The sequence below is a fragment of the Bombina bombina genome, chromosome 3 (assembly GCF_027579735.1).
Source record: "Bombina bombina isolate aBomBom1 chromosome 3, aBomBom1.pri, whole genome shotgun sequence".
Taxonomy (NCBI): domain Eukaryota; kingdom Metazoa; phylum Chordata; class Amphibia; order Anura; family Bombinatoridae; genus Bombina; species Bombina bombina.
The window spans coordinates 702,595,503-702,620,661 of NC_069501.1; the positions used below are offsets into that span (position 1 = coordinate 702,595,503).

Here is a 25,159-nt window from a genome sequence, read left to right on the forward strand (position 1 = left end):
AACTCTTGTTGAATGCATTGCCAAGCTAAGCATACAGCAAAAGCCTTAGGAAGTTCCTCCCATTTGAAAGAATAGCTCACACAGTGCTTAGAATTTTGTGGCCACTAAGTCGTCAACATTTGTATGTTGGCCGCTTGCATGTTTTTCTTCTTAAATGGAAACATTCCACAGCTGCATTCATTACTTTTGGGGAAAAAAGAACCTGGTCACCAGGAGGAGGCAAATACACCCCAGCCAAAGGCTTAAATACTCCTCCCACTCCCCTCATCCCCCAGTCATTCTTTGCCTTTCGTCCCAGGAGGTTGGCTGAGAAGTGTCAGAATTTTTAATTTTAGTTTTTTGTCTCTTATGGAGGGGTAGTACTCTTTGGCATGGGACATGAGTTTTAAGTAGTCCTGTCAGTCTCTCAGTGAGGGCTTGGATGAAAGTTAGAGTCCGGAGATGCAGCAAGATTCTTTCTGCGAAACCATCCTGACTCAGATTAACAGCTCCTCAAGCAATCGGCGTTGTCGAACTTCGCTCCGCTGCCTGCTTTTTTCTCTCAAGTCCATGGCGGAGGCGATGCTACTATCCATCACACTTGAAAGGCCGTGTTCCTGTTCGATGGCGTAGATTCCGGTAAGATTGTTTCATTTTACTTTATTCGTCAATGTATTGTAATGTGAATTTTTTCCAGAGAGGTTACCACCTTATGGGTCTAACTTATCATAAGGGTCTCAGTGAGTCTTTTATAGTATCTTTGAATTGAGGGTTAATATCTCCTGAGGGGGGTTATTGAACAGGGGGGTTTGCAATCATGTTTGTTATGTGATTCAACCTCCTTATGTGTGATGTTTATGGGCTCATGGTTTGGAACATTGAGGTCTTTGGAAGTGACGCAGCCTTTTGGTTGGGCGCGCTTTTTTGGACTGTACGGTTCACCTTGTATTCTGGCGTGGTTCTGTTCCGTTTTCCATTTCCGCATTCCCGACCGTGTGGCAAAGGAAATTTTCTAGTCCGCAGGGGTCTGGTCATAGGAGGTGGTGAGTGCCCCAGCATTGGGGGTGTCATGTGTTGTTTTTGTTTGTTACTACTTTAGTCCATATTTATATATTTTCTATCCAGTTATAGAGGATTCTGATGCTTAGACTGTGCTAATGTCAGATTCATTTACGGAGAATTCTGATACTGAGACTATTTTGAATTCAGATTCTGTGTCCGGGGACGAATCCGGATTGGCCTCGTTGACCAGTTTTTTTTCCGTATGCCATTTCAGAGCGCCTTGTTCCTCGGACTCTAGGAATCAAGGGACTGCTGAGCCATCCGCCTCTGGGGGTCCTGTCCTCCGAGAGGCGAGTTCCCTACCAATTCATACTTCTACACATGCGGGTAACCCAGTTTCTAATTCCTCCATGCAGGGTGGCGTGTTCTCCCTGGAGGTTGCAGCACGTTTTCGCTTCCACATAATGTTGGTGATTGTTCGTCTGCAGAGTCCAGACGTTTATTTGAGAATGTGCTCGTGCCCTATTGTCCTGGGCCTTCCGCCTTGGGGAGGGCCTCTACAGTTCGCTGCGGGTGTAACTGTCCCTGAGTGTTGTGCCTTTCGTTACAGGATTGAGCACCTTCGCGTATTGCTCAGACATGTTTTTCAGTTATTGAATGACCCTATCGTTACCAGATACAGGGATTTTCAGTCTGCTAATTTGAATGGTGCACCTTATTAGACATGTGGGGATGAGGTAATATCCTGATTGTCATTTGTTTGAGATCTTTCCCAGTTTTTGAAAGATAGGGCTCAGTTTGGCTGGTCCTGCGGGTAGGCCTGTTTCTTTTTGGGCGTTAACCTCCGGGTGGCCTTATATTTTATTTATATCCGATTGGATGTCTTTTATTTGTTTTTGTTTCCGTTCGGGAACCTTCTGGGATTGATACTCTTTATTACTACTTCAGAAGTTGTTTTGGACATGTTAGTCCTATGTTAAAAATTTCTGTTTTTTCCCCTATGAGGGAGAATTTATGCAGCTTGCCGGTTAGGACCCTAGGTGCAGGCTGGTCCTGTCGGGTTCGTTGGGTCTTGCGGCTGTTCAGACACGTGGCGCTGTTCTGCTCGGCGTTATCATTGTTTTTCATGTTCAACTAAGCATTTGAGAGGACCTGTGGGTCCCTAAGGCGGGAAGGATTGTTTCAGTCCTTATAGCCTTCCGTCATAGATGTCCGGGCAGGGGAGTTTTCCGCTGCATCACTCTGACATCTGATTTCATCAGAACCTAGAGTTTTCCTCCTCCATGTGGTGGAGGGTTGCAGGGCTTAACACCCCTTACCGCAGTTGAGCGGTTTGGCCTTCATTTTTAGGCCTCTGGATTTGTCCTTTTGGGCTTGATCCGACAGCTTGTACAGGATAGCTGTCTAGCATGTGGAAGGTTTGCAGTTTGAAAGCAGTTGCAGCTCTTGACACCTTGTATTTGTACGCGTAAGCTATTTATAGTGTATCTAGATGCAGCTCTTACTCTTTGATGTGTACTATCTGTCTGAGTTATAAGAGACCTTTGGGTCTTCTTCCATTGTCTCCGGGTGAGTTGGATCTCTTTTTAGGGATCTGTGTTTCCGGGTGATGGTTGTTTCCTGTTGGGACTTTGTTTAGCTCTGGGTTTTCCGGAGATGGGTAGGCTAAGTGCCTTTCTTTTCCTTGTGTCCTCTGCTTGTGCGGAGGTGATAGGGAAACTAGTCCTGCTAGTAGGATTTTTTTTTTACCTTGAGGTATCCCTTGGTTCTCCTGAGGCTTAGAGAAGTATCTTCATACAACTTCTAGCCTTGCTCCTTGGACCGTTGGACTTTAGCTAGGGGTAGTTCCTTTGGTCGGGGCGTTCAAGTTCTTCTCGCTATCCGGATTCTCTGGATATGCATCCATATCCCTTGTGTCTGGCTTTTTGGCCAGTTGGGGTGTTTAGTTCTAGGGTAAGGTTTGCCTGAACTATTAGGTGCCAGGGCCTGTTTTTCTCCCTGAGACTTCCGGTTGCTGAAGCTTCGCTTGGCCTTTTTTTTTTTTTTTTTTTTTTTACCCAGTTTTGGGTGGTTTTGGAATCTTGGATCTCAGGACTGGTCGGGGTGTTCCACGGTAGTGGGAACTTGGGCTATGTCCTTGCTCCATATACCTGACCTGGTCATGGTCAAGGTTTTCGGAGTATTTTTTACTCTTTGCCACAGAGTAGCCCATGTCATCTAGTGGTTAGCTGTGTGGCTTGCGCCTCAAGGGTTGTTTGTTCATACCCAGTTGCTGGGGCTGGATGTCCAATTTCTGGTGCGCCTTAGGGTTGCATTCCCCTGGTCAGCTTGCCAGTGTTCCCGTGGATTCCCTGCTCTGCAGGCGAATGGCTTGGCAGTGCCCCTGCTTGGCAAGCTACTTGTAGGGGGTCCTTTTCTAGGACATCTGTGTTGGGAATTTATCTTCCCATTAGCCGATGGCTTCGGGCCTTGAGGACAGTTGTTGCCCTTCTGGCATCATCCATTTTCTTAAGGGGTTATTCTTCCCCCTATGGAGATGGAGTCCTTGCATGGGGCTTCTCCTGGATGGGAGGCGGAAATGTGGGATTGGTTCCCCCTGGGGTCTTGCTGGCTCCAAGTCAGACTTGTTGGGCCTTTATTTTGATAGATCCTTAGGTCTATGGCCTTGTTGTCTGTTTTCAGATTCGGGTTGTACTTGTACTCTGTGGGGATGGCTGGGCTATCCTTACGCTCATTTCTGTACCTGTTTCTGGATTCTTTTGTTCCCCTGTCTTGGATCCCTGAGGCTGGGTTGGTCCAGCTGGGTGTGGGTCTGCAGGTCTGGATCACCGAGCCGTCTAAGGCACTGCGTTCGGGTCGCAGTCGTCTCTGGATGTGTGAGCTTTGTTGAGTCTATCCTGTTTGCTCAGTCTGCTAGGGTCCGGCGACTTAGGTTGCCTGGAGCGTGCCCTCTGTCCGTGGGTTGCTTTTGCGGTCTGTTTCTTGCTTGACTGCTTCTTCTTCCTCGCAAGTACCCTCTGTGTCGTCCTGTTATGGACTCTGTGTTCTCAAACTTGGGGTTTTTCACCTGGTTGTATTACATACTTTGCTATGGTTGAATGCTTTGGTATTCTATGGTCAGACACTGGGAGGACTTTGCCTCTTCAGTTGCATTCCATGCTTGCAGGATGTTGGAGAGATGTCTGTTCTGTCTCTGTACCCAGTCTTATCCTGGGTTTTGCTTGGTATAGGCGTGTCCTCCTTTCCCTGTTTGAGCCCCTTTGGGTCTCTGTGAGCTGGACTCACTCTTGGAGGTGTTCTTTTTTTGTATTATTGGACCTTTCTTTTTCCTCAGTTCTCCTTTGCCTTGTCCCATTGGGGGTTTCGGCTGGTGTCCCCTTCATTTGTGGGGGGGACCGCCTGTTGGGCGAGGGTGTCTCCTGGAGGACTTGGCTCAGTTGAGTCCGTTTGTGGTCTCTAGTTTGGCTTCTGGACTAACTGCGAATCAGTGTCATTGGGGCTTTTCCTCTTAAAATTTTCTTGGCTTCAGACGAAGCAGGGTTTTTTATTGGGTAGAGGTTCAGGCCTGGTGCGCTCAGTATGGGCCATCTATTGTACTCTCCTGTCTTGGCATTCATTGTCCTCTATAGCTTGGGTATTGTTTTCCCAAAAGTAATGAATGCAGCTGTGGACTCTCTCAATTTAAGAAGAAAAACATAAATTATGCTTGCCTGATAATTTCCTTTTTCTTCTGATGGAAAGAGTCCACAGCTCCCCACCCGTAATTTTATGTTGGGCGTCCTTATTATTCTTTTGGCACCTTTCACCCTGATATTTCTTCTACTGTTCTTTGTTCCTCGGCAGAATGACTGGGGGATGAGGGGAGTGGAAGGAGTATTTAAGCCTTTGGCTGGGGTGTCTTTACCTCCTCCTGGTGGCCAGGTTCTTATTTCCCAAAAGTGATGAATGCAGCTGTGGACTCTTTCCATCAGAAGAAAAGGAAATTATCAGTTAAGCATAATTTATGTTTTTGTGGCTTGAGGTCTTTCTTTTGTAAGAGTTTGCTATACTTGGGTGGATGTGAGTAGAGAGACATTTGTTTGACATTGTATTAAAAATAATACTTTAAAGGGCCACTAAACCCAAAATCTTTCTTTCATGATTCAGATAGAACATACAAATTTTGCTTCCTTTTTGAGATATCCTTGTTTGAAGAAAAAGCAATGCACATGGGTGAGTCAATCACATGAGACTTCTATGTGCAGCAACTAATCAACAGCTACTGAGCATATCTAGATATGCTTTTCAGCAAAGAATATCAAGAGTATAAAACAAATTAGATAATAGAAGTAAATTAGAAAGATGTTTAAAAAGGCTTTTTCTTTCTAAATCATGAAAGAAAAAAATGTGGGTATCATGGCCCTTTAAGTGAAATAAAGTTTAAAATTCTGTAACACTGGAACATATTATTTTTATTCCCTTACATTGTCCCTTTAAAGTTTGTTATTTCTCTTGTAAGATGTATCGAGTCCACGGATTCATCCTTACTTGTGGGATATTCTCCCCTACAGGAAGTGGCAGAGAGAGCACCCACACCAGAGCTGCCTATATAGCTCCCCCCTTAGCTCCACCCTCCAGTCATTCTCTCTGCCTGCTTAACTGCTAGGAAGGGCAAAGAGGAGTGTGGTGACAAAAATGTTAGGTTTTTATTTTCTCAATCAAAAGTTTGTTATTTTAAATGGTACCGGTGTGTACTATTTACTCTCAGGCAGAAAAGGGATGAAGATTTCTGTAAGGAGGATGATGATCTTAGCATTTTTGTAACTAAGATCCACTGCTGTTCTCACAAGGGCTGAAGAGTACAGGAAAACTTCAGTTGGGGGAACAGTTTGCAGGCTAAACTGCATTAAGGTATGTTCAGTCTATTTTTTTCTAGACAGACTATGTTATTTCTAGAAAAGGCTGGCAATATCCCCATGAGGGAAGGGTAAGCTGTATTCAGACACTTGGATAGGAATTTCAGCTTGCATGAAGGGCTCATTAGTTACTGGTCACACTGTTTGGTAAAAACGTTTTTGTTTATTCAGTAAATGATGCAATTATAACGTTTTTTTGAAGGGACTAAAGGGGTCATTATGGCTTGTTTTAGGGTTTTTAACCCACATGGTTAATTTAGAGACACTCTAGTGTTTTTCTGTTAGGCCTCAAAACTCGAGTGAGGTTGGAGGGGCCTATTTTCGCGCCTCAGTTGCTCAGTTTCTTTTCCTCTGAGACTTCTAACTGTTTCTCCAGAGGTTCCTGCCGTGTTTGAGGGCTGTAAAAGAAGTTTTTTTTCCCCACAAATTGTTCTGAAGGGCAGGTAGGAGCCACAGCAGAGCTGTGGCAAGTCTTTTTTTACCGGTTTTGATGTTTTTTCAATCCGGTTTTGCCACTAAGGGGTTAATTGTTTATTTGCATAGCTGTGCAAAGTTACTAAGGCTATATGATACTACTGTAAAATTTTTGTTATGTTTACTGCTTTTTTACACTGTTTTGCAGAATTTGTGCAGCTTTTTTTCTCTTAAAGGCACAGTACCGTTTTATTTCTAAGTGTTATTTACTTTGATTACAGTGTTTTCCAAGCTTGCTTGTTACATTACTAGCCTGTTTAACATGTCTGACACCAAGGAAAATCCTTGTTCAATATGTTTGGAAGCCATTGTGGTACCCCCTCTTAGAATGTGTACCAATTGTACTGATATGTCTATAAACTATAAAGAACATATATTAGCACTTAAAAATAGAGCAATAGATGATTCTCAGTCAGAAGTAAATAAGGGTTCGCCATCTAGCTCTCCCCAAGTGTCACAACCAGTAACACCCGCACAAGTGACGCCAAGTACCTCTAGTGCGTCAAATTCATTTATTTTACAAGACATGGCCACAGTTATGAATACAACCCTCACAGAGGTTTTATCCTAACTGCCTGGTTTACAAGGAAAGCGGGACAGCTCTGGGTTAAGGAAAAATGCTGAGCAGTCTGACGGTTTAGTAGCCGTATCTGATATGCTCTCACAATGCTCTGAGGTAGGGGTGAGGGATTTGTTATCTGAGGGAGAAATTTCTGATTCAGGAAAGACGCTTCCTCAGACAGATTCTGATATGACGGCCTTTAAATTTAAGCTTGAACACCTCCGCTTATTGCGAGTGGCTCTAGATAATTGTGACCCTATAGTGGTCCCAGATAAATTGTGTAAGATGGATAAATACTTAGAGGTTCCTGTTTACACTGATGTTTTTTTTCTAGTCCCTAAGAGGATTGTGAATATTATTGCTATGGAGTGGGATAGACCAGGTATTCCGTTCATTCCCCCTCCTGTTTTTAAGAAAATGTTTCCCATATCTGACACCATGCGGGACTCGTGGCAGACAGTTCCTAAGGTGGAGGGAGCTATTTCTACTCTGTCTAAGCATACAACTATACCTATTGAAGTCAGTTGTGCTTTCAAAGATCCTATGGATTAAAAATTAGAGGGTCTCCTGATGAAAATTTTTGTTCATCAAGGTTTTCTTCTTCAACCTATTGTGTGCATTGTTCCTGCAACTACTGCAGCTGCTTTCTGGTTTGAGGCTCTAGAAGAGGCTCTTCAGATGGAGACTCCATTAGAAGAAATTTTGGACAGAATTAATGCCTTTAAATTGGCTAATTCTTTTATTACAGATGCCGCTTTTCAACTGGCTAAATTAGCGGCAAAGAATTCATGTTTTGCCATTTTAGCACGCAGGGCGTTAAGGCTTAAATCCTGGTCTGCTGATATGTCATCTAAAACTAAGCTTTTGAACATCCCTTTCAAGGGAAAGACCCTATTCGGGCCTGAACTGAAAGAGATTATTTCAGATATCACTGGAGGGAAAGGTCATGCCCTCCCTCAGGATAGATCAAATAAGATGAGGACCAAACAAAATAATTTTCGTTCCCTTCGGAATTTCAAGAGTGGTCCCGCTTCAGCTTCCTCTGTTGCAAAGCAAGAGGGGAATTTTGCCCAATCCAAGTCAGTCTGGAGACCTAACCAGGCTTGGAACAAGGGTAAACAGGCCAAGAAGCCTGCAGCTGCCTCTAAGACAGCATGAAGGGGTAGCCCCCGATCCAGGACCGGATCTAGTAGGGGCAGACTCTCTCTCTCTCTTCGCTCAGGCTTGGGCAAGAGATGTTCACGATCCCTGGGCTTTAGAAATTGTGTCCCAGGGATATTTTCTGGAGTTCAAAGGCTCTCTTCTAAGGGGGACTTTTCACATTTCTCGATTGTCTGTAAACCAGACAAAGAGGGAGGCGTTCTTACGCTGTGTAGAAGACCTACATACCATGGGGGTGATCCGCCCAGTCCCAAAAGAGGAACAGGGGCTAGGATTTTACTCAAACCTGTTTGTGGTTTCCAAAAAAGAGGGAACTTTTAGATTAATTTTGGATCTCAAAATTCTAAACAAGTTCCTCAAAGTCCCATCATTCAAGATGGAGACTATTCGGTCTATTCTACCTCTGATCCAGGAGGTTCAATATATGACCACCGTGGACTTAAAGGATGCGTATCTACACATCCCTATTCACAGAATTTTCACAAGGGTGCTAGGGTCCCTTCTGGCGGTTCTACGACCACGGGGCATATCAGTGGCGCCTTATCTTAATTCAGACGTCAACTTTCCAGTTATCCAAGTCTCACACAGACATTGTGTTGTCTTTTCTGAAATCTCACGGGTGGACGGTGAACATAAAAAAGAGTTCTCTCTTCCCTCTTATAAGAGTTTCCTTCCTAGGTCTCCTCAACTGCATCTGGACCAGGAGACCAGAGATTCTCTTCTCTGGTGGTTGTCTCAGGACCACCTGTCTCAGGGAATGTGTTTCCGCAGGCCAGAGTGGCTCATTGTAACGACAGATGCCAGCCTAGAACTGAGAGCGATATTCAATGCGCTTCAGGCATGGCCTAAGCTTGCTGTGGCCAAATTCATCAGGTTTTAGTCGGACAACATCACGACTGTAGCTTATATCAATCATCAAGGAGGAAAAAGGAGTTCTCTAGCGATGATGGGGGTAACCAAAATAATCATATGGGCAGAGGATCACTCTTGCCATCTCTCGGCAATCCACATCCCAGGAGTAGAGAACTGGGAGGCGGATTTTCTAAGTCGTTAGACTTTTCATCTGGGGGAGTGGGAACTCCATCCGGAGGTATTTGCCCAGCTGATTCAGCTATGGGGCACACCAGAATTGGATCTGATGGCGTCCCGTCAGAATGCCGAACTTCCTCATTACGGGTCCAGGTCCCGGGATCCCAAGGCGGTACTGATAGATGCTCTTGCAGTGCATTGGTCCTTCAATCTAGCCTATGTATTTCCTCTCCTTCTACGTCTGGTTGCCAGAATAAGCAGGAAAGAGCTTTGGTGATTCTGATAGCACCTGCGTGGCCACGCAGGACTTGGTATGCAGACCTAATGGACATGTCCTTGGTTCTACCATGATCTCTGCCAATGAGGCGGGACCTTCTAATCCAAGGTCTGTTCACGCATTTAATTCTAATTTCTCTGCGCCTGACTGCTTGGAGATTGAACGCCTGATTCTATCAAAGTGTGGTTTCTCCGAGTCGGTCATTGATATCCCGATTCAGGCTAGAAAGCCTGTCACCAGGAAGATCTATCATAAGATTTGGCACAAATATCTTTATTGGTGTGAATCCAAAGGTTACTCGTGGAGTAAGATTAGGATTCCTAGAATATTGTCTTTTCTCCAAGAAGGTTTGGAGAAGGGATTATCAGCTAGTTCCTTATAAGGACAAATATCTGCTTTGTCTATTCTTCTACACAAACGTCTGGCAGATGTCCCAGACGTTCGAGCATTTAGTCAGGCTTTGGTCAGAATCAAGCCTGTATTTAAACCTGTTGCTCCGCCATGGAGCCTAAATTTAGTTCTTAAAGTTCTTCAAGGGGTTCCGTTTGAACCTATGCATTCCATGGATATTAAGCTTCTATCTTGGAAAGTTTTGTTTTTTTGTAGCTATCTCTTCGGCTCGAAGAGTTTCTGTGCTATATGCTTTACAGTGTGATTCCCCTTATCTTATTTTCCATGCAGATAAGGTGGTTTTGCGTACCAAACCCGGGTTCCTTCCTAAGGTTGGTTCTAACAGAAATATCAATCAAGAGATTGTTGTTCCTTCACTGTGTCCTAATCCTCCTCCAAAGAAGGAACGTCTGTTGCACAATCTTGATGTGGTTCGTGCTTTAAAGTTCTACTTACAAGCAACTAAAGATTTCCGTCAAACATCTTCATTGTTTGTTGTTTATTCTGGTAAGCGGAGAGGTCAGAAGGCTACGGCTATCTCTCTTTCCTTTTGGCTGAAAAGCATCATCCGTTTGGCCTATGAGACTTCTGGACAGCAGCCTCCTGAAAGAATTACTGCTCATTGTACTAGAGCTGTGGCTTCCACATGGCTTTTAAAAATGAGGCTTCTGTTGAACAGATTTGTAATGCGGCGACTTGGTCTTCGCTTCATACATTTTCCAAATTTTCCAAATTTGATACTTTTGCTTCTTCGGAGGCTATTTTTAGGAGAACGGTTCTACAAGCAGTGGTGCCTTCTGTTTAAGGTCCCTGTCTTGTCCCTCCCTTCATCCGTGTCCTAAAGCTTTGGTATTGGTATCCCACAAGTAAAGGATGAATCCGTGGACTCGATACATCTTACAAGAGAAAACATAATTTATGCTTACCTGATAAATGTATTTCTCTTGTGATGTATCGAGTCCACGGCCCGGCCTGTTTATTAAGACAGGCATATATATTTTTATTTTTAAACTTTCAGTCACCACTGCACCCTATAGTTTCTCCTTTTTCTTCCTAGCCTTCAGTCGAATGACCTGGGGGGTGGAGCTAAGGGGGGAGCTATATAGGCAGCTCTGCTGTGGGTGCTGTCTCTGCCACTTCCTGTAGGGGAGGAGAATATCCCACAAGTAAGGATGAATCCGTGGACTCAATACATCACAAGAGAAATAAATTTATCAGGTAAGCATAAATTATGTTTTTTATACGGGTGAAAAAAAAGAGTTACGCAGATAGCAAATTTATGCCTTTGGCAATGTTCTCGTATTTAAGAGCCTAATAACTTAATCATGTCTACAAGAACTAAAGATCACAATCTCACATTGGTAAGTAATAGGTTTATTTAATAGCTTCATGGAATAGACTTCCAGTAGAGGTGTTAGGGAGAAACACTCTATGCTAAGAGTTAACAAAGCTTACACTTGATTAGGAAAAACAGGCAGATCTGACAAGCTTTCTGGTTCATCTGGCAACATCTGTTTTATGTTTCTCGTTCATTTGTGTGAATATGTAAATAAGGGACAGTTTGTTTGGAAATATCTAGCTAAGGTGTAGTAGACTCGGAGGTGTTATGCTATACTAAAATGATTTTCTATTTGCTGCTTGAGATAACAATTTATAGTTAACTTTTAAATTCAATATTGTTCTGCTTATTTTTATCCAATATAATTTAATTCTTAGCTTAGATAACAACTTAACATAATGTGCTTTCCATCTAAGGTCCGAAAAGGAGGTATTGGTGCAAAGTGTGGCTTGGTGTTTGCTTACAATTCTTCTGATAAATTTCACGCAGAGGATCATTTCAAAAGACTTGAAGCATTTGACACATGGAAACTTTCAGAATTCAGACAGTTTGTTAAAGCAAGGTAAACTCATTGCTGTCAGATTCCTGCCTGGTACTGGATAGTTTTAATTTTTTTCTCAGAAAGCCTTAAAGGGACTTAAAACACTAAATAAATGCTAGAATGGTGTATTCAAAACAAAGATTATCCTGAGAAAAATATGCAGATGTATTTTTTTTAAATTATATTAGTTTTTTTAAGTATATTGCAAAGGTTTTTATTACACATAACTAATCGTTTTATATTGCAGTCTCAAAATATTTAAAGGCAAGGTAAAGTTTGGTACATTTGCAATGCAGTTGCTAACTTTTTATTAACTTTGCATAACGTATTTTGATGAAAAATAAATTATTTTATCCCTACCGTTTCGTGTAAAACTCCTCCCCCTTCTACTTCCTCTTTTCTTTGTCTCATCGTAGAGACCCAACCCACCCGCTATCGACGTTTGCATTTTGCGCATTCACGGATAAAAAAACTTGTGCGCATGCGCAACTTTCGTAAGATACATTGTATTGAATGTATCAAACAGAATCTTTTACCTTATTGTTCATGAACTATCAACTTGATTATACTTACTATTTACGAGATCTCTCTCTGCGCTGCTGTTTGCTAAAGTACACTGTAATTTTCACTGAGCATGCGCGACTCATGAACACGCGCGGTCAATAATGTAGAGGATTACGGTCGGACGCGTGCGCTCTGCGCTCCTATGATGTACGATATGCTGTGTTCACCACCATGTGGAGAAAGCATTGATTGGAGGACACAGTGGTAGCGAAGTGTCAATCATTTCTATAGAAAAGTCGGGCGGCCGAGGAATCGTTGATGTATGAAGTTTTAAAAATAAGAATTGCGGCTATAGATATAGATCCATAGAAAATGATTAATGAAAGTTATGCTAATTTTAAATGATATTTCAGAAAAAGTTAACGAGTGCACACAAGTTTACCTTGCCTTTAATGTCCCTTTTAGCAATCCAGTTTTTCAAATTAAAAAGTCAATTTCAGTATTGCATTTTAATGATAAGGGTTTTAAAAATAGTAAATTTACTTCTAAATGAGGCATGAGTAATTGTTATGTGTTCTCTGTAGCAAGTTCTGGAAAAACAGAAAAAAAGAGAGGCGCCTAATAGTGTATTAACTTTAATCTAATAAACGTATTGGAGGACGGACAAATGACAACTGACAGATAGGAGAAGCATACACAGTGCTATTCACAGCAGGCCAAGACCTCTAAGTCGCTTGTCAGACTCACTCCCGACAGCACTTGGTCAGTCATGTGTGAAGACGTCCATGAATCACAATGGAGCTCGCCAGCCATATCAGGAAGAGTATCTAATGGAATCGGCCAATCCAGACGCCCAAATAGAGCACAAAAGGAGTCCGGGGAATAGCGTCGGTCACAAACTCAAAGCAGAGCGGGGGTATTCAATAAAAGTTTTATTTAAAACCAATAAAAACAGCAACGTGTTTCTCTGCTAGATGTGCCATTTCAGCCTGATGAAACGGCACATCTAGCCGAGAAACGCATTGCTGTTTGACCAATTCCAACGGGTACTCTTCCTGATACGGCTGGCGAGCTCCATTGTGATTCACGGACGTCTTCACACGTGACTGACCAAGTGCCGCCGGGAGTGAGTCTGCCGAGCGACTTAGAGGTCTCGGCCTGGTGTAAATAGCACTGTGTGTGCTTCTCCTATCTGTGAATTGCCATTTGTCTGTCCTCCTATATGTTTATTTGATCAACGTTAATACACTATTAGGCGCCTCTCTTTTTTTTCTGTTTTTCCAGAACTTGCTACATCGTCTAATACTTTTGAGCGCTGCCTTTATCTTTGAACCCGTTATTGGAAAGGTCCGCCTATTTGAAGGATATATCCTGGACTTTCTGTTATTGTTTTTTTTTTCTTTTATACACTAGTTGTATGAGCGCACCTCTTAAAGGTCCCTAGACCTTATTGTTATGTGTTCTCTGATGTTCAAAGGTGAACTTACTTCTATTTCATGAGCTTTTTCTATCTGATTAAAGGACTGCAATTTCAAAGTATACATACACTTTGGGGGATGGGGGACATAAGAGGAAATATTAAGACTTAAAATGATGTTGGTGGGATGCTGCTTTTACTGATTTGAAAACTATGTGATGTAATATAAAAAAAAAATTACATATATTATCATTATTCCTAGACTTAGTTATCAAATATAGTGCTTCACATGCAAATTACTATCCTACAGGTGCTAATAGACTTGTCGCTTTCATAAACTATTGAAATGTATTTCTGTTTGTTCAGGAGTAACAAGCAATGTAATGATTTGGACGAATATGATCCCATTGCCTGGTTTGAACTTGAAGATGAATGGGATGAAATAGATATTCAAATGCAGCAATCTAAAATTGCCAAGGTGAGTGTATAAGGTATAATCTATGCAAAATTTTGATCTAGGAAAGCTTATATGTTTAAAGATTTTCTGAGCTTGACATCTAGTTATACCCATAACCCAACCCTGGCAAAAACCTTATTACATCTATTTTCTCACATTTACCTATGTGTCTTTCTTGTAGAAATTTCTAATGTGCATTTATTATGTAAATTTCACATTTTGCTCTCTAATGACAAGCTAGTTCTCCTTACTTAGTATTGGATGGTAAAGTTTCTGTGCACCCGTGAAGATACAGCAGAACGTCTTGGAGTCCAAGGCCTCAGTGCATTCGGATACCAGAGATCTTTAGATGAAAATACCAGTATGACCTTGTCATGTCTCAAGTGCAAGGAACTTCCTGAAGACAGTGTTTGTGGAATGTCTCTGATTCTGAAAACCTTACATTTTATTCAGCAGCTCGCACATGATATGGTAAGTTGAATCGTTTTTTTACATATACCTCTGGCATGTTTAGAACACCCTTACATTTTTGTTCATATATTAATGAACCTGCTAAAGAAATTTATGTATTTTCCCATAACTTCCTTTTTTTACTGTGATTATGAATCATCCCTTGAGTGTGGCAAGCAGGTCAGAATTTCAAGATATATTAAAAAAAAAAAAAAAAAAAAAGCTATATTAATCAAATTCAATTACACAATAGTGACATTGTACATAATTTCTGCTTTCTAAATTAAGTTATGTTAAAAGGTATTTGCGGGGGGCGGAGCCAACAACTGTCGGGACCAGACGTGCTTCTCTGCAGCTCTTGGTTCTGAAGCTAAACTATGTAGATTTACCAACGGAAATAAGCCCTACAATGAGTTTATTATATCTTCTACTCTACTACAGACCTCTAGTATCTGTTTAACACCTCTTAAGAAACGGAATCCTATCTTAATAGCCCTGCAGCTGGAAGTAAGACAAACACACTTCAGGAAGGCCATGTGGTGAGAAACACCATTTTACAAGCTTTACCTCCCACGCAATTACATGCCTGCTTAATCAGCTATAAAGTGTCAATCCTAATACCTCACCATGGAGGATCTCTATAAGGAACTGAGAGCTCTGCTAGGGGATTTGCAACTTCGAATGATGTGCCAATTTTATTGCCTGAGATCTACTATTAGGAGCGGCCATGATTGCGTGGAGATGTCTGCCAAGGCAATAACCGAACGAGTTGAGTCCAAGGCTCATACACAAGTGGTTCCATGTCCCAACGCAATGCAGCGAGATACGGTAATAGCGCCACTAATTCAGGCACAAGTGCATACCCCTTCCTTGGCCTCTCTTGTTTCGGGAGATTTGGACTGCTTAGCGGAGAGTGTGCTTGGTGACGTGGCTGAGGGAGAACTACAGCTAGCGTCGGCAGATGCGGTTTGTCACCCGATGCTGCAAGGAGTTTTCTACAGCGACTTAGTGACACCTGAGAGCCCTGTAATGTCAAAGAGGTTCCACCCAGCATGGCCAAAAGGGACTCTGAGTATAGATACCTACCCGCTTTTGATGGTTCTGAAACTCTCCAGAGACTCTCTCCTACAGAATCCTCATCTCCACTGCTTTGATCACTGTCCTTTTTGGGTTGGCAGCCGGTTCACAGACACTCTTGCAGGAATCGGGTAGTAACATTTTGGTTCACAACCTGCAATCCACTCAGAGTGGATATAGCTAGGTCTCATGTCTGCACATGTTGACTTTACTGCCTGAAATCTACATTTGCGGATATACTATATCCAACATTCTATGAGACATTTGCTCTTGATGTTATGTGTTTCTTTGTCCCTACAATACACTTAAACGGATGGTACAGCTATGTAATATATTAGCATGTATAATAGTGTTATCTACATTGCCTAATACTTTTATATAGAGAAGTACTGTTCATATCAACCTTAGAGAAGATAGTTCTTATCTGTATGTGTTTATCTGATATGTTTTGTTACACCTATAGCTTTTTAGCATTATACCTTCCTTAAGCTGCCAGATTTGTTTTGGGGCTTCTGGTATTTAAAATAATTTAGCTCACACTATTTAAATGCTAGATAAGAACCTTTAAGGTTAGACTCATCTCAGTTCTAAGCCCCAAGTCTAGATACCAACTAGACCCTGAATAGTAGTAGAATCATACTATTTCCTTACCTTTGCCAAAGTAGGTAACCTCATGATATGAAGAAATACCATCTCGGTACCTACTAGTTAAGCTGCCTTAGCTACCCTGTTAATCTATATATTTTAGTTGAGTACTTTGCTTATGTTTGTTCTCCCATGACTTATTCTCTGAGTGTCATAACAATGTTTGTTGGTTGACCACTATTAAGATATACCTAGATACATCTCCTCCTATAAGGAGTTTATGAGTAAACAGGAATTTATACATTTTTTGTATCAGGACCTCCTCCAGCCCTTTGCACATTACCCTAAATATAGGTCTTGAGAGCAGATGGCCCATTATATTCTTGAGGTCTCCTCTTCCATGCTGGCTTTCAATGTCGAGCTCCTGGCTGCTAGAACGCTATACAATTCCTAACTCATATTATGTAATACCAGTTCTCTGTTACCTTCATACAGCAATTCAATACCAGATGTTGGGCCATACCTGCACGTATGCTAGATTCAAGGGGCGTCCGTATCATATTAACATAAAGTATAAGAATCATAATTTTACTCTCCAGTTTTGCCATCTGCAATATCAGTAGCCACCTCCCAGACCCTAATAAGTTTAGGCTGTATCTACTATATATACTTTGATATGACATACTATTTTACATCCTATTATTTAATGTTTGTCTGTATGCCCTAACATTAACATAGAGTAAAAAATGGTATGCAGTGGACAGCGCCAAAGAATAACAAAGTACTAGACTCAACTTCTAGAAAAAATTATTGATTTTGCCCCTTTTCATGTAATTTTGCTCTGAAAATTGAGCAATTTATAATTCTCTGAACTTGAAATGCACCTGCTGACTTCTCAAGGCTACCACTCTGACCACTTCACAGCTACTCATCTGTCCCTCAATAATTTCTCTTCTTTGATGTCTAAATATCCAGGTATTAGATCATATACAAGCATTTTATTTTTTGTATTATGTAAATGTAATTTTTTTTTTTACAGCAGATGCACTTATTTTTAGTGAGTGCTATTCAGAAATATGTACACAAAGTTGTGTGTTTTATTAAATGGAATAGTTTTCAGTAATGATATTTTAACATTGTATTTTGTATTGTTTGCAGGGGAAAGACAACCGATCTAAATACAAGCCAATTCTTGACTTTTCTGGGCTGGATTTACAGCTCTTTTGGAAGTTCTACAAAAAGTTACATGATAAGTAAGTAATGTTAAATAGCTATGGTGATCTAATGTTGCATTTCATTGCAAGTGATCATTTTTATGGTTTGCAGAGAGCATCTGCTTGTTGTTTCAGAGTACATAATTGAATACAATCTGACTCATTTTGGTAATTACGTTTGTCTATATAATGTTCTGACTAATTTGTGTATCTATATATGATATAATTTTTTGCTTTTTTCATTGCAGTCAAAGAGAAGAATGTATTACTGCTCAGACTATCTTGCTGCAGTTGCTAAAGAGCTGTTCCCATGTATTGATTGCAGGAAATCCAACTCAAGACAAATGTTCAAATCAAGTCTGCGCTGCTCAAGAGCTTTACAAGCATATGTGTGATGGTGGGTTTGGCCATTTTAAATAATGGGTGTACTTAAATGTTGTTTAATGCATGTCTATATATTACAGTATTTTTCACTGCTTTATTTTGTTTTCCTTAAAACCAGGAATTTACCTAATGATAGCTTTCACAGAGTGCACATTACTTACCAAGAACGAGTAGTAGTTATATTCCTTCACATTGTAGCTGTTTCTTTCATTGTAGCTGTTTCTTTTCAGTAACTTTATATTTCCATGAAACAATCAGTGTGATGTTTCTCAAGGATATTGGATATACTTTGACATTTTTCAACCATTAAGTTTTTTTCTTTCATGTAATTGGCAAGAGTCCATGAGCTAGTGACATATGGGATATACAATCCTACCAGGAGGGGCAATGTTTCTCAAACCTCAAAATGCCTATAAATACACCCCTCACCACACCCACAATTCAGTTTTACAAACTTTGCCTCCTGTGGAGGTGGTGAAGTAAGTTTGTGCTAAGATTTCTACGTTGATATACGCTTCTCAGCATTTTGAAGCCCGATTCCTCTCAGAGTACAGTGAATGTCAGAAGGATGTGAAGGGAGTATCACCTATTGAATGCAATGGTTTTCCTCACAGGAGATCTATTTCATAGGTTCTCTGTTATCGGTCATAGAGATTCATCTCCTACCTCCCTTTTTCAGATCAACAATATAATCATATTCCACTACCTCTACTGATAACTGTTTCAGTACTGGTTTGGCTATCTGCTATATGTGGATGGGTGTCTTTCGGTAAGTATGTTTTCATTACTTAAGACACTCTCAGCTATGGTTTGGCACTTTATGTATCAATGTAAAGTTCTAAATATATGTATTGTACTTATATTTGCCATGAGTCAGGTTTATGTATATTTCCTTTTGCAGACTATCAGTTTCATATTTGGGAAAAATCATTTAGGAAAATATTTTTCTTACCTGGGGTATAGTCTTTTTTTCAAATTGACTGCTTTTTCATTAAATTTTCGCAGGCACAATTAGGCTTGCGAGGTCGCAAAATGCTGATGTTTTTTGCGTCATTCTTGGCGCGAGAATTTTTTTGCCGCAAAGGTACGTCCGATGACGCAAATTCGTCATTTCCAGCGTCTTAGTTGACGCTGAGTTTCCTTGCACAAGGTTGCGTCTGCAATAATGCGAGTGTGTCATTTCCGGATGTTAGCGCCAAAAAAAATCATTTTGCGTTGTGCGTCATACTTTAAGTTTAGTGCAACAGGAAATGGGTCCTGATTTCTCTAGCATTGGTCGCTTGCTTCAACATGCTAATCATTTTATCTGTAATGCCATTTTTGATATCATCAAAATTGATGTTACATCTATGTCTTTAGCTATTTTAGCTAGAAGAGCTTTGTTGCTCAAATATTGGAATGCTGACATGGTATCTAAGTCTAGATTACTATCTCTTACTTTTCAATGTAATGATTTATTTGGTTCTCCGTTGGATTCGATTATTTCAACTGTCACGGGGGGGGGGAGGGATTTTTTTTGCCTCAGGATAAAAGACCTAAGGGTAAATCTAAAGCTTCTAACAGTTTTCGTTCCTTTCGACAAAATAAGGAACAGAAACCCAATCCTTCCCCCAAAGAATCTGGTCCCAATTGGAAACCTTCAAGTTGGAGTAAATCCAAGCCGTTTAAGAAACCAAAGCCAGCCCCCAAGTCTACATGAAGGTGTGGTCCTTATTCCAGCTCAGCTGGTAGGGGGCAGATAAAGATTCTTCCAAAGCATTTGTGCAGATTCTGTCCAAAATCAATGGATTCAGAGTATTGTCTCTCAAGGGTACCGAATAGGATTCAGAGTAAGACCTCCTATGAGAAGATATTTTTTTTCTCTCACGCATCCCAGCAAATCCAGTAAAGGCTCTGGCTTTTCTGAAGTGTGTTTCAGACCTGGAGCTTTCAGGGGTAATCTTACCATTTCTGATTCAAGAACAGGGTCTGGGGTTTTATTCAAATCTATTCATTGTCCCAAAGAAAGAAAATTCATTCAGGCCAGTTCTGGATCTGGAAATTTTGAATCGTTTTGTAAGAGTGCCAACTTTCAAAATGGTGACTATTAGGACTATTCTGCCTTTTGTTCAGCCAAGGGCATTGTATGTCCACGATAGACTTACAGGATGCATATCTTCATATTCCGATTCATCCAGACCACTATCAGTTTCTGAGGTTTTCTTTTCTAGACAAGCATTACCAATTTGTTGCTCTTCCATTGGCCTAGCGACAGCTCCAAGAAACTTTTCAAAGGTTCTCGGTGCCCTACTCTCTGTAATCCGAGAACAGGGTATTGCAGTGTTTCCTTAAACGATATCTTGGTACTAGCTCAGTCTTTACATTCTGCAGAATCTCACATAAATCAACTAGTGTTGTTTCTTCAGACATGTTTGGAGGATCAATTTACCAAAAAGTTCCTTGATTCCTCAGACAAGGGTCACCTTTTTAGGTTTCCAGATAGATTCAGTGACCATGACTCTGTCTCTAACAGACAAGAGACAATTAAAATTGGTTTCAGGTTGTCGGAACCTTCAGTCTAAATCATTCCCTTCAGTAGCTATGCGCATGGAAGATTTAGGTCTCATGACTGCAGCATCGGATGCGATCCCCTTTGCTCGTTTTCATATGAGATCTCTCCAGCTTTGTATGCTGAATCAATGGTGCAGGAATTATACAAATATATCACAATTTAATATCCTTAAATCCCAATGTTCGACTCTCTCTGACTTGGTAGTTAGATCACCATTGTATAGTTCAAGGAGCTTCTTTTGTTCAGCCAATCTGGACTATGATCACAACAGATGCAAGTCTTTCAGTTTGAGGAGCTGTCTGGGGATCTCTGACAGCACAAGGGGTTTGGAAATCTCAAGAGAATGTAAGTTTAGATGCCGGCCCATTTTTGGTGAACAACCTAGGTTGTCCTTGCTGATTGGTGTATAAAAATCATCCACCAATCAAAAACTGCTGTTCAGAGTTCTGAACCAAGAAAAAGCTTAGATGCCTTCTTTTTCATATAAAGATAGCAAGAGAAAAATTGATAATAGGAGTAACTTAGAAAGTTGCTTAAAATTGCATGCTCTATCTGAATCATGAAAGAAAAAAATTGGTTTCAGTGACCCTTTAAGGTTGTGATTTCTAACAACATTAACCTCTTAAGGACATATGACAGAATTTTTCCGTCATAAAACAATTGAGCAAACTGAAAGCTGTGTCCTTAAAGGGTTAATAGAGAAATTTTTGTTCCCTCTTTGTGTCCTAATCCTTAGAATTCTTTGGAGAGATCCTTACATTCTTTCGATGTGTTAAGAGCTTTGAAATATGTTGAAGCTACTAAAGATTTCAGGAAGACTTCTAGTCTATTTGTTGTCTTTTCTGGTTCTAGGAAAGGTCAGAAAGCTTCTGCCATTTCCTTGGCATCTTGGTTAAAGCTTTTGATTCATCAGGCTTATTTGGAGTTGGGTCAGGCCCCGCCTCAGAGAATTACAGCTCATTCTACTTGATCAGTCTCCACTTCCTGGGCTTTTAAGAATGAAGCTTCAGTTGATCAGATTTGCAAAGCAGCAACATGGTCTTCTTTGCATACATTTACTAAATTCTACCATTTGGATGTATTTGTTTCTTCGGAAGCAGTTTTTTGTAGAAAAGTTCTTCAGCCAGCTGTTTCAGTTTGATTCTTCTGCTTATGTTAAAGTTTTTTTCTTTTCAACTATGAGGAAAAACTTATATTTCTTTCATGTAATTAGCAAGAGTCCATGAGCTAGTGACGTATGGGATATACATTCCTACCAGGAGGGGCAAAGTTTCCCAAACCTTAAAATGCCTATAAATACACCCCTCACCACACCCACAAATCAGTTTTACAAACTTTGCCTCCTATGGAGGTGGTGAAGTAAGTTTGTGCTAGATTCTACGTTGATATGCGCTCCGCAGCAGGTTGGAGCCTGGTTTTCCTCTCAGCGTGCAGTGAATGTCAGAGGGATGTGAGGAGAGTATTGCCTATTTGAATGCAATGATCTCCTTCTACGGGGTCTATTTCATAGGTTCTCTGTTATCGGTCGTAGAGATTCATCTCTTACCTCCCTTTTCAGATCGACGATATACTCTTATATATATATATATACCATTACCTCTGCTGATTTTCGTTTCAGTACTGGTTTGGCTTTCTACAACATGTAGATGAGTGTCCTGGGGTAAGTAAGTCTTATTTTCTGTGACACTCTAAGCTATGGTTGGGCACTTTGTTTATAAAGTTCTAAATATATGTATTCAAACATTTATTTGCCTTGACTCAGGATGTTCAACATTCCTTATTTTCAGACAGTCAGTTTCATATTTGGGATAATGCATTTGAATCAATCATTTTTTCATACCTTAAAAAATTTGACTTTTTTCCTGTGGGCTGTTAGGCTCGCGGGAGCTGAAAATGCTTCATTTTATTGCGTCATTCTTGGCGCTGACTTTTTTGGTGCAAATTTTTTTTTTTTTTTTCTGTTTCCAGCGTCATACGTGTCGCCGAAAGTTGCGTCATTTTTGACGTTCTTTTGCGTCAAAAGTGTCGACGTTCCGGATGTGACGTCATTTTTGTCGCCAAAAGCATTTAGGCGCCAAATAATGTGGGCGTCTTATTTGGCGCTAAAAAAATATGGGCGTCACTTTTGTCTCCACATTATTTAAGTCTCATTATTTATTGCTTCTGGTTGCTAGAAGCTTGTTCACTGGCATTTTCCCATTCCTGAAACTGTCATTTAAGGAATTTGATCAATTTTGCTTTATATGTTGTTTTTTCTATTACATATTGCAAGATGTTCCACGTTGCAACTGAGTCAGAAGATACTTCAGGAAAATCGCTGCCCGGTGCTGGAGCTACCAAAGCTAAGTGTATCACTTTTGGTATCTGTTCCTTCAGCTGTTGTTTGTATTAAATGTCATGACAAACTTGTTAATGCAGATAAAATTTCCTTTAGTACTGTTATATTACCTGTTGCTGTTCCGTCAACATCTAATACTCAGAGTGTTCCTGATAACATAAGAGATTTTGTTTCTAAATCCATTAAGAAGGCTATGTCTGTTATTTCTCCTTCTAGTATACATAAAAGTCTTTTAAAACTTCTCTTTTTTCAGATGAATTTTTAAAATGAACATCATCATTCTGATACTGATAATGGTTCTTCTGGTTCAGAGGTTTCTGTCTCAGAGGTTGATGCTGATAAATCTTTGTATTTGTTCAAGATGGAATTTATTCGTTCTTTATTTAAAGAAGTATTAATTGCATTAGAAATAGAGGATTCTGGTCCTCTTGATACTAAAACTAAACGTTTAAATAAGGTTTTTAAATCTCCTGTAGTTATTCCAAAAGTGTTTCCTGTCCCTGATGCTATTTCTGAAGTAATTTCCAGGGAATGGAATAATTTGGGTAATTCATTTACTCCTTTTAAAACGTTTTAAGCAATTATATCCTGTGCCATCTGACAGATTAGAGTTTGGGACAAAATCCCTAAGGTTAATGGGGCTGTCTCTACTCCTGCTATATTTTTAGCGGATGTTGCTGCAGCTTCAACTTTTTGGTTAGAAGTTTTAGCGCAACAAGTAACAGATCATAATTCTCATAGCATTATTATTCTTCTATAACATGCTAATTATTTTATTTGTGATGCCATCTTTGATATCATTAGAGTTGATGTCAGGTATATGTCTCTAACTATTTTAGCTAGAAGAGCTTTATGGCTTAAAACTTGGAATGCTGATATGTCTTCTAAGTCAACTTTGCTATCCCTTTCTTTCCAGGGTAATTAATTATTCGGTTCTCAGTTGGATTCTTTTATCTCAACTGTTACTGGAAGGAAGGGAACTTTTTTACCACAGGATAAATAATCTAAGGTAAATTTAGGTCTAATAATTGTTTTCGTTCCTTTTATCACAACAAGGAACAAAAGCCTGATCCTTCATCCTCAGGAGCGGTATCAGTTTGGAAACCATCTTCAGTTTGGAATATATCAAAGCCTTATAGAAACCCAAAGCCAGCTCCTAAGTCCCCATGAAGGTGCGGCCCTCATTCCAGCTCAGCTGGTATGGGGCAGTTTACGTTTTTTTCAAAGAAATTTGGATCAATTCCGTTCACAATCTCTGGTTTCAGAACATTGTTTCAGAAGGGTACAGAATTGGCTTCAAGTTAAGGCCTCCTGCAAAGAGATTTTTTTCTTTCCCGTGTCCCAGTAAACCCAGCAAAGGCTCAAGCATTTCTGAAATGTGTTTCAGATCTAGAGTTGGCTGGAGTAATTATGCCGGTTCCAGTTCTGGAACAGGGGCTGGGGTTTTATTCTATCTCTTCATTGTACCAAAGAAGGTCTATTCCTTCAGACCAGTTCCGGATCTATCAATATTGAATCGTTATGTAAGGATACCAACATTCAAGATGGTAACTGTAAGGACTATTCTGCCTTTTGTTCAGCAAGGGCATTATATGTCTACAATAGATTTACAGGATGCATTTCTGCATATTCCGATTCATCCAGATCACTTTTAGTTTCTGAGATTCTCTTTTCTAGACAAGCATTACCAGTTTGTGGCTCTTCCGTTTGGCCTAGCATCAGCTCCAAGAATTTTTACAAAGGTTCTCGTGCCCTTCTGTTTGTAATCAGAGAACAGGGTATTGGTTTCTCCAACATAGGTGTGTCCGGTCCACGGCGTCATCCTTACTTGTGGGATATTCTCTTCCCCAACAGGAAATGGCAAAGAGCCCAGCAAAGCTGGTCACATGATCCCTCCTAGGCTCCGCCTTCCCCAGTCATTCTCTTTGCCGTTGTACAGGCAACATCTCCACGGAGATGGCTTAGAGTTTTTTGGTGTTTAACTGTGGTTTTTATTATTCAATCAAGAGTTTGTTATTTTAAAATAGTGCTGGTATGTACTATTTACTCTGAAACAGAAAAGAGATGAAGATTTCTGTTTGTAAGAGGAAAATGATTTTAGCAACCGTTACTAAAATCGATGGCTGTTTCCACACAGGACTGTTGAGAGGAATTAACTTCAGTTGGGGGAAACAGTGAGCAGACTTTTGCTGCTTGAGGTATGACACATTTCTAACAAGACGATGTAATGCTGGAAGCTGTCATTTTCCCTATGGGATCCGGTAAGCCATTTTTATTACATAAAGAAAAAAAGGGCTTCACAAGGGCTTTTAAGACTGTAGACATTTTCTGGGCTAAAACGATTGATATATAAGCATATTTTAATACTTCATAGCTTTGAGGAATTATTTTATTCTTGGGAATTATGTAAAATAACCGGCAGGCACTGTATTGGACACCTTATCCTCTAGGGGCTTTCCCTAATCATAGGCAGAGCCTCATTTTCGCGCCTCTATTGCGCACTTGTTTTTGGGAAGCATGACATGCAGATGCA

General features: G+C 40.6%; 1 protein-coding gene across 1 annotated transcript in view; it reads left to right on the top strand.

Annotated features, from left to right (window-relative positions):
• Nucleotides 1-25,159, top strand: part of ZZEF1 (zinc finger ZZ-type and EF-hand domain containing 1) — a gene marked incomplete in the record, with an annotated part of 722,361 nt that overhangs the window by 149,946 nt on the left and 547,256 nt on the right. Inside the window, 5 exon segments of the mRNA XM_053707503.1 lie at nucleotides 11,525-11,670; nucleotides 13,937-14,048; nucleotides 14,283-14,498; nucleotides 17,298-17,392; nucleotides 17,602-17,750. Coding sequence (XP_053563478.1) covers nucleotides 11,525-11,670; nucleotides 13,937-14,048; nucleotides 14,283-14,498; nucleotides 17,298-17,392; nucleotides 17,602-17,750 — 718 coding nt within the window.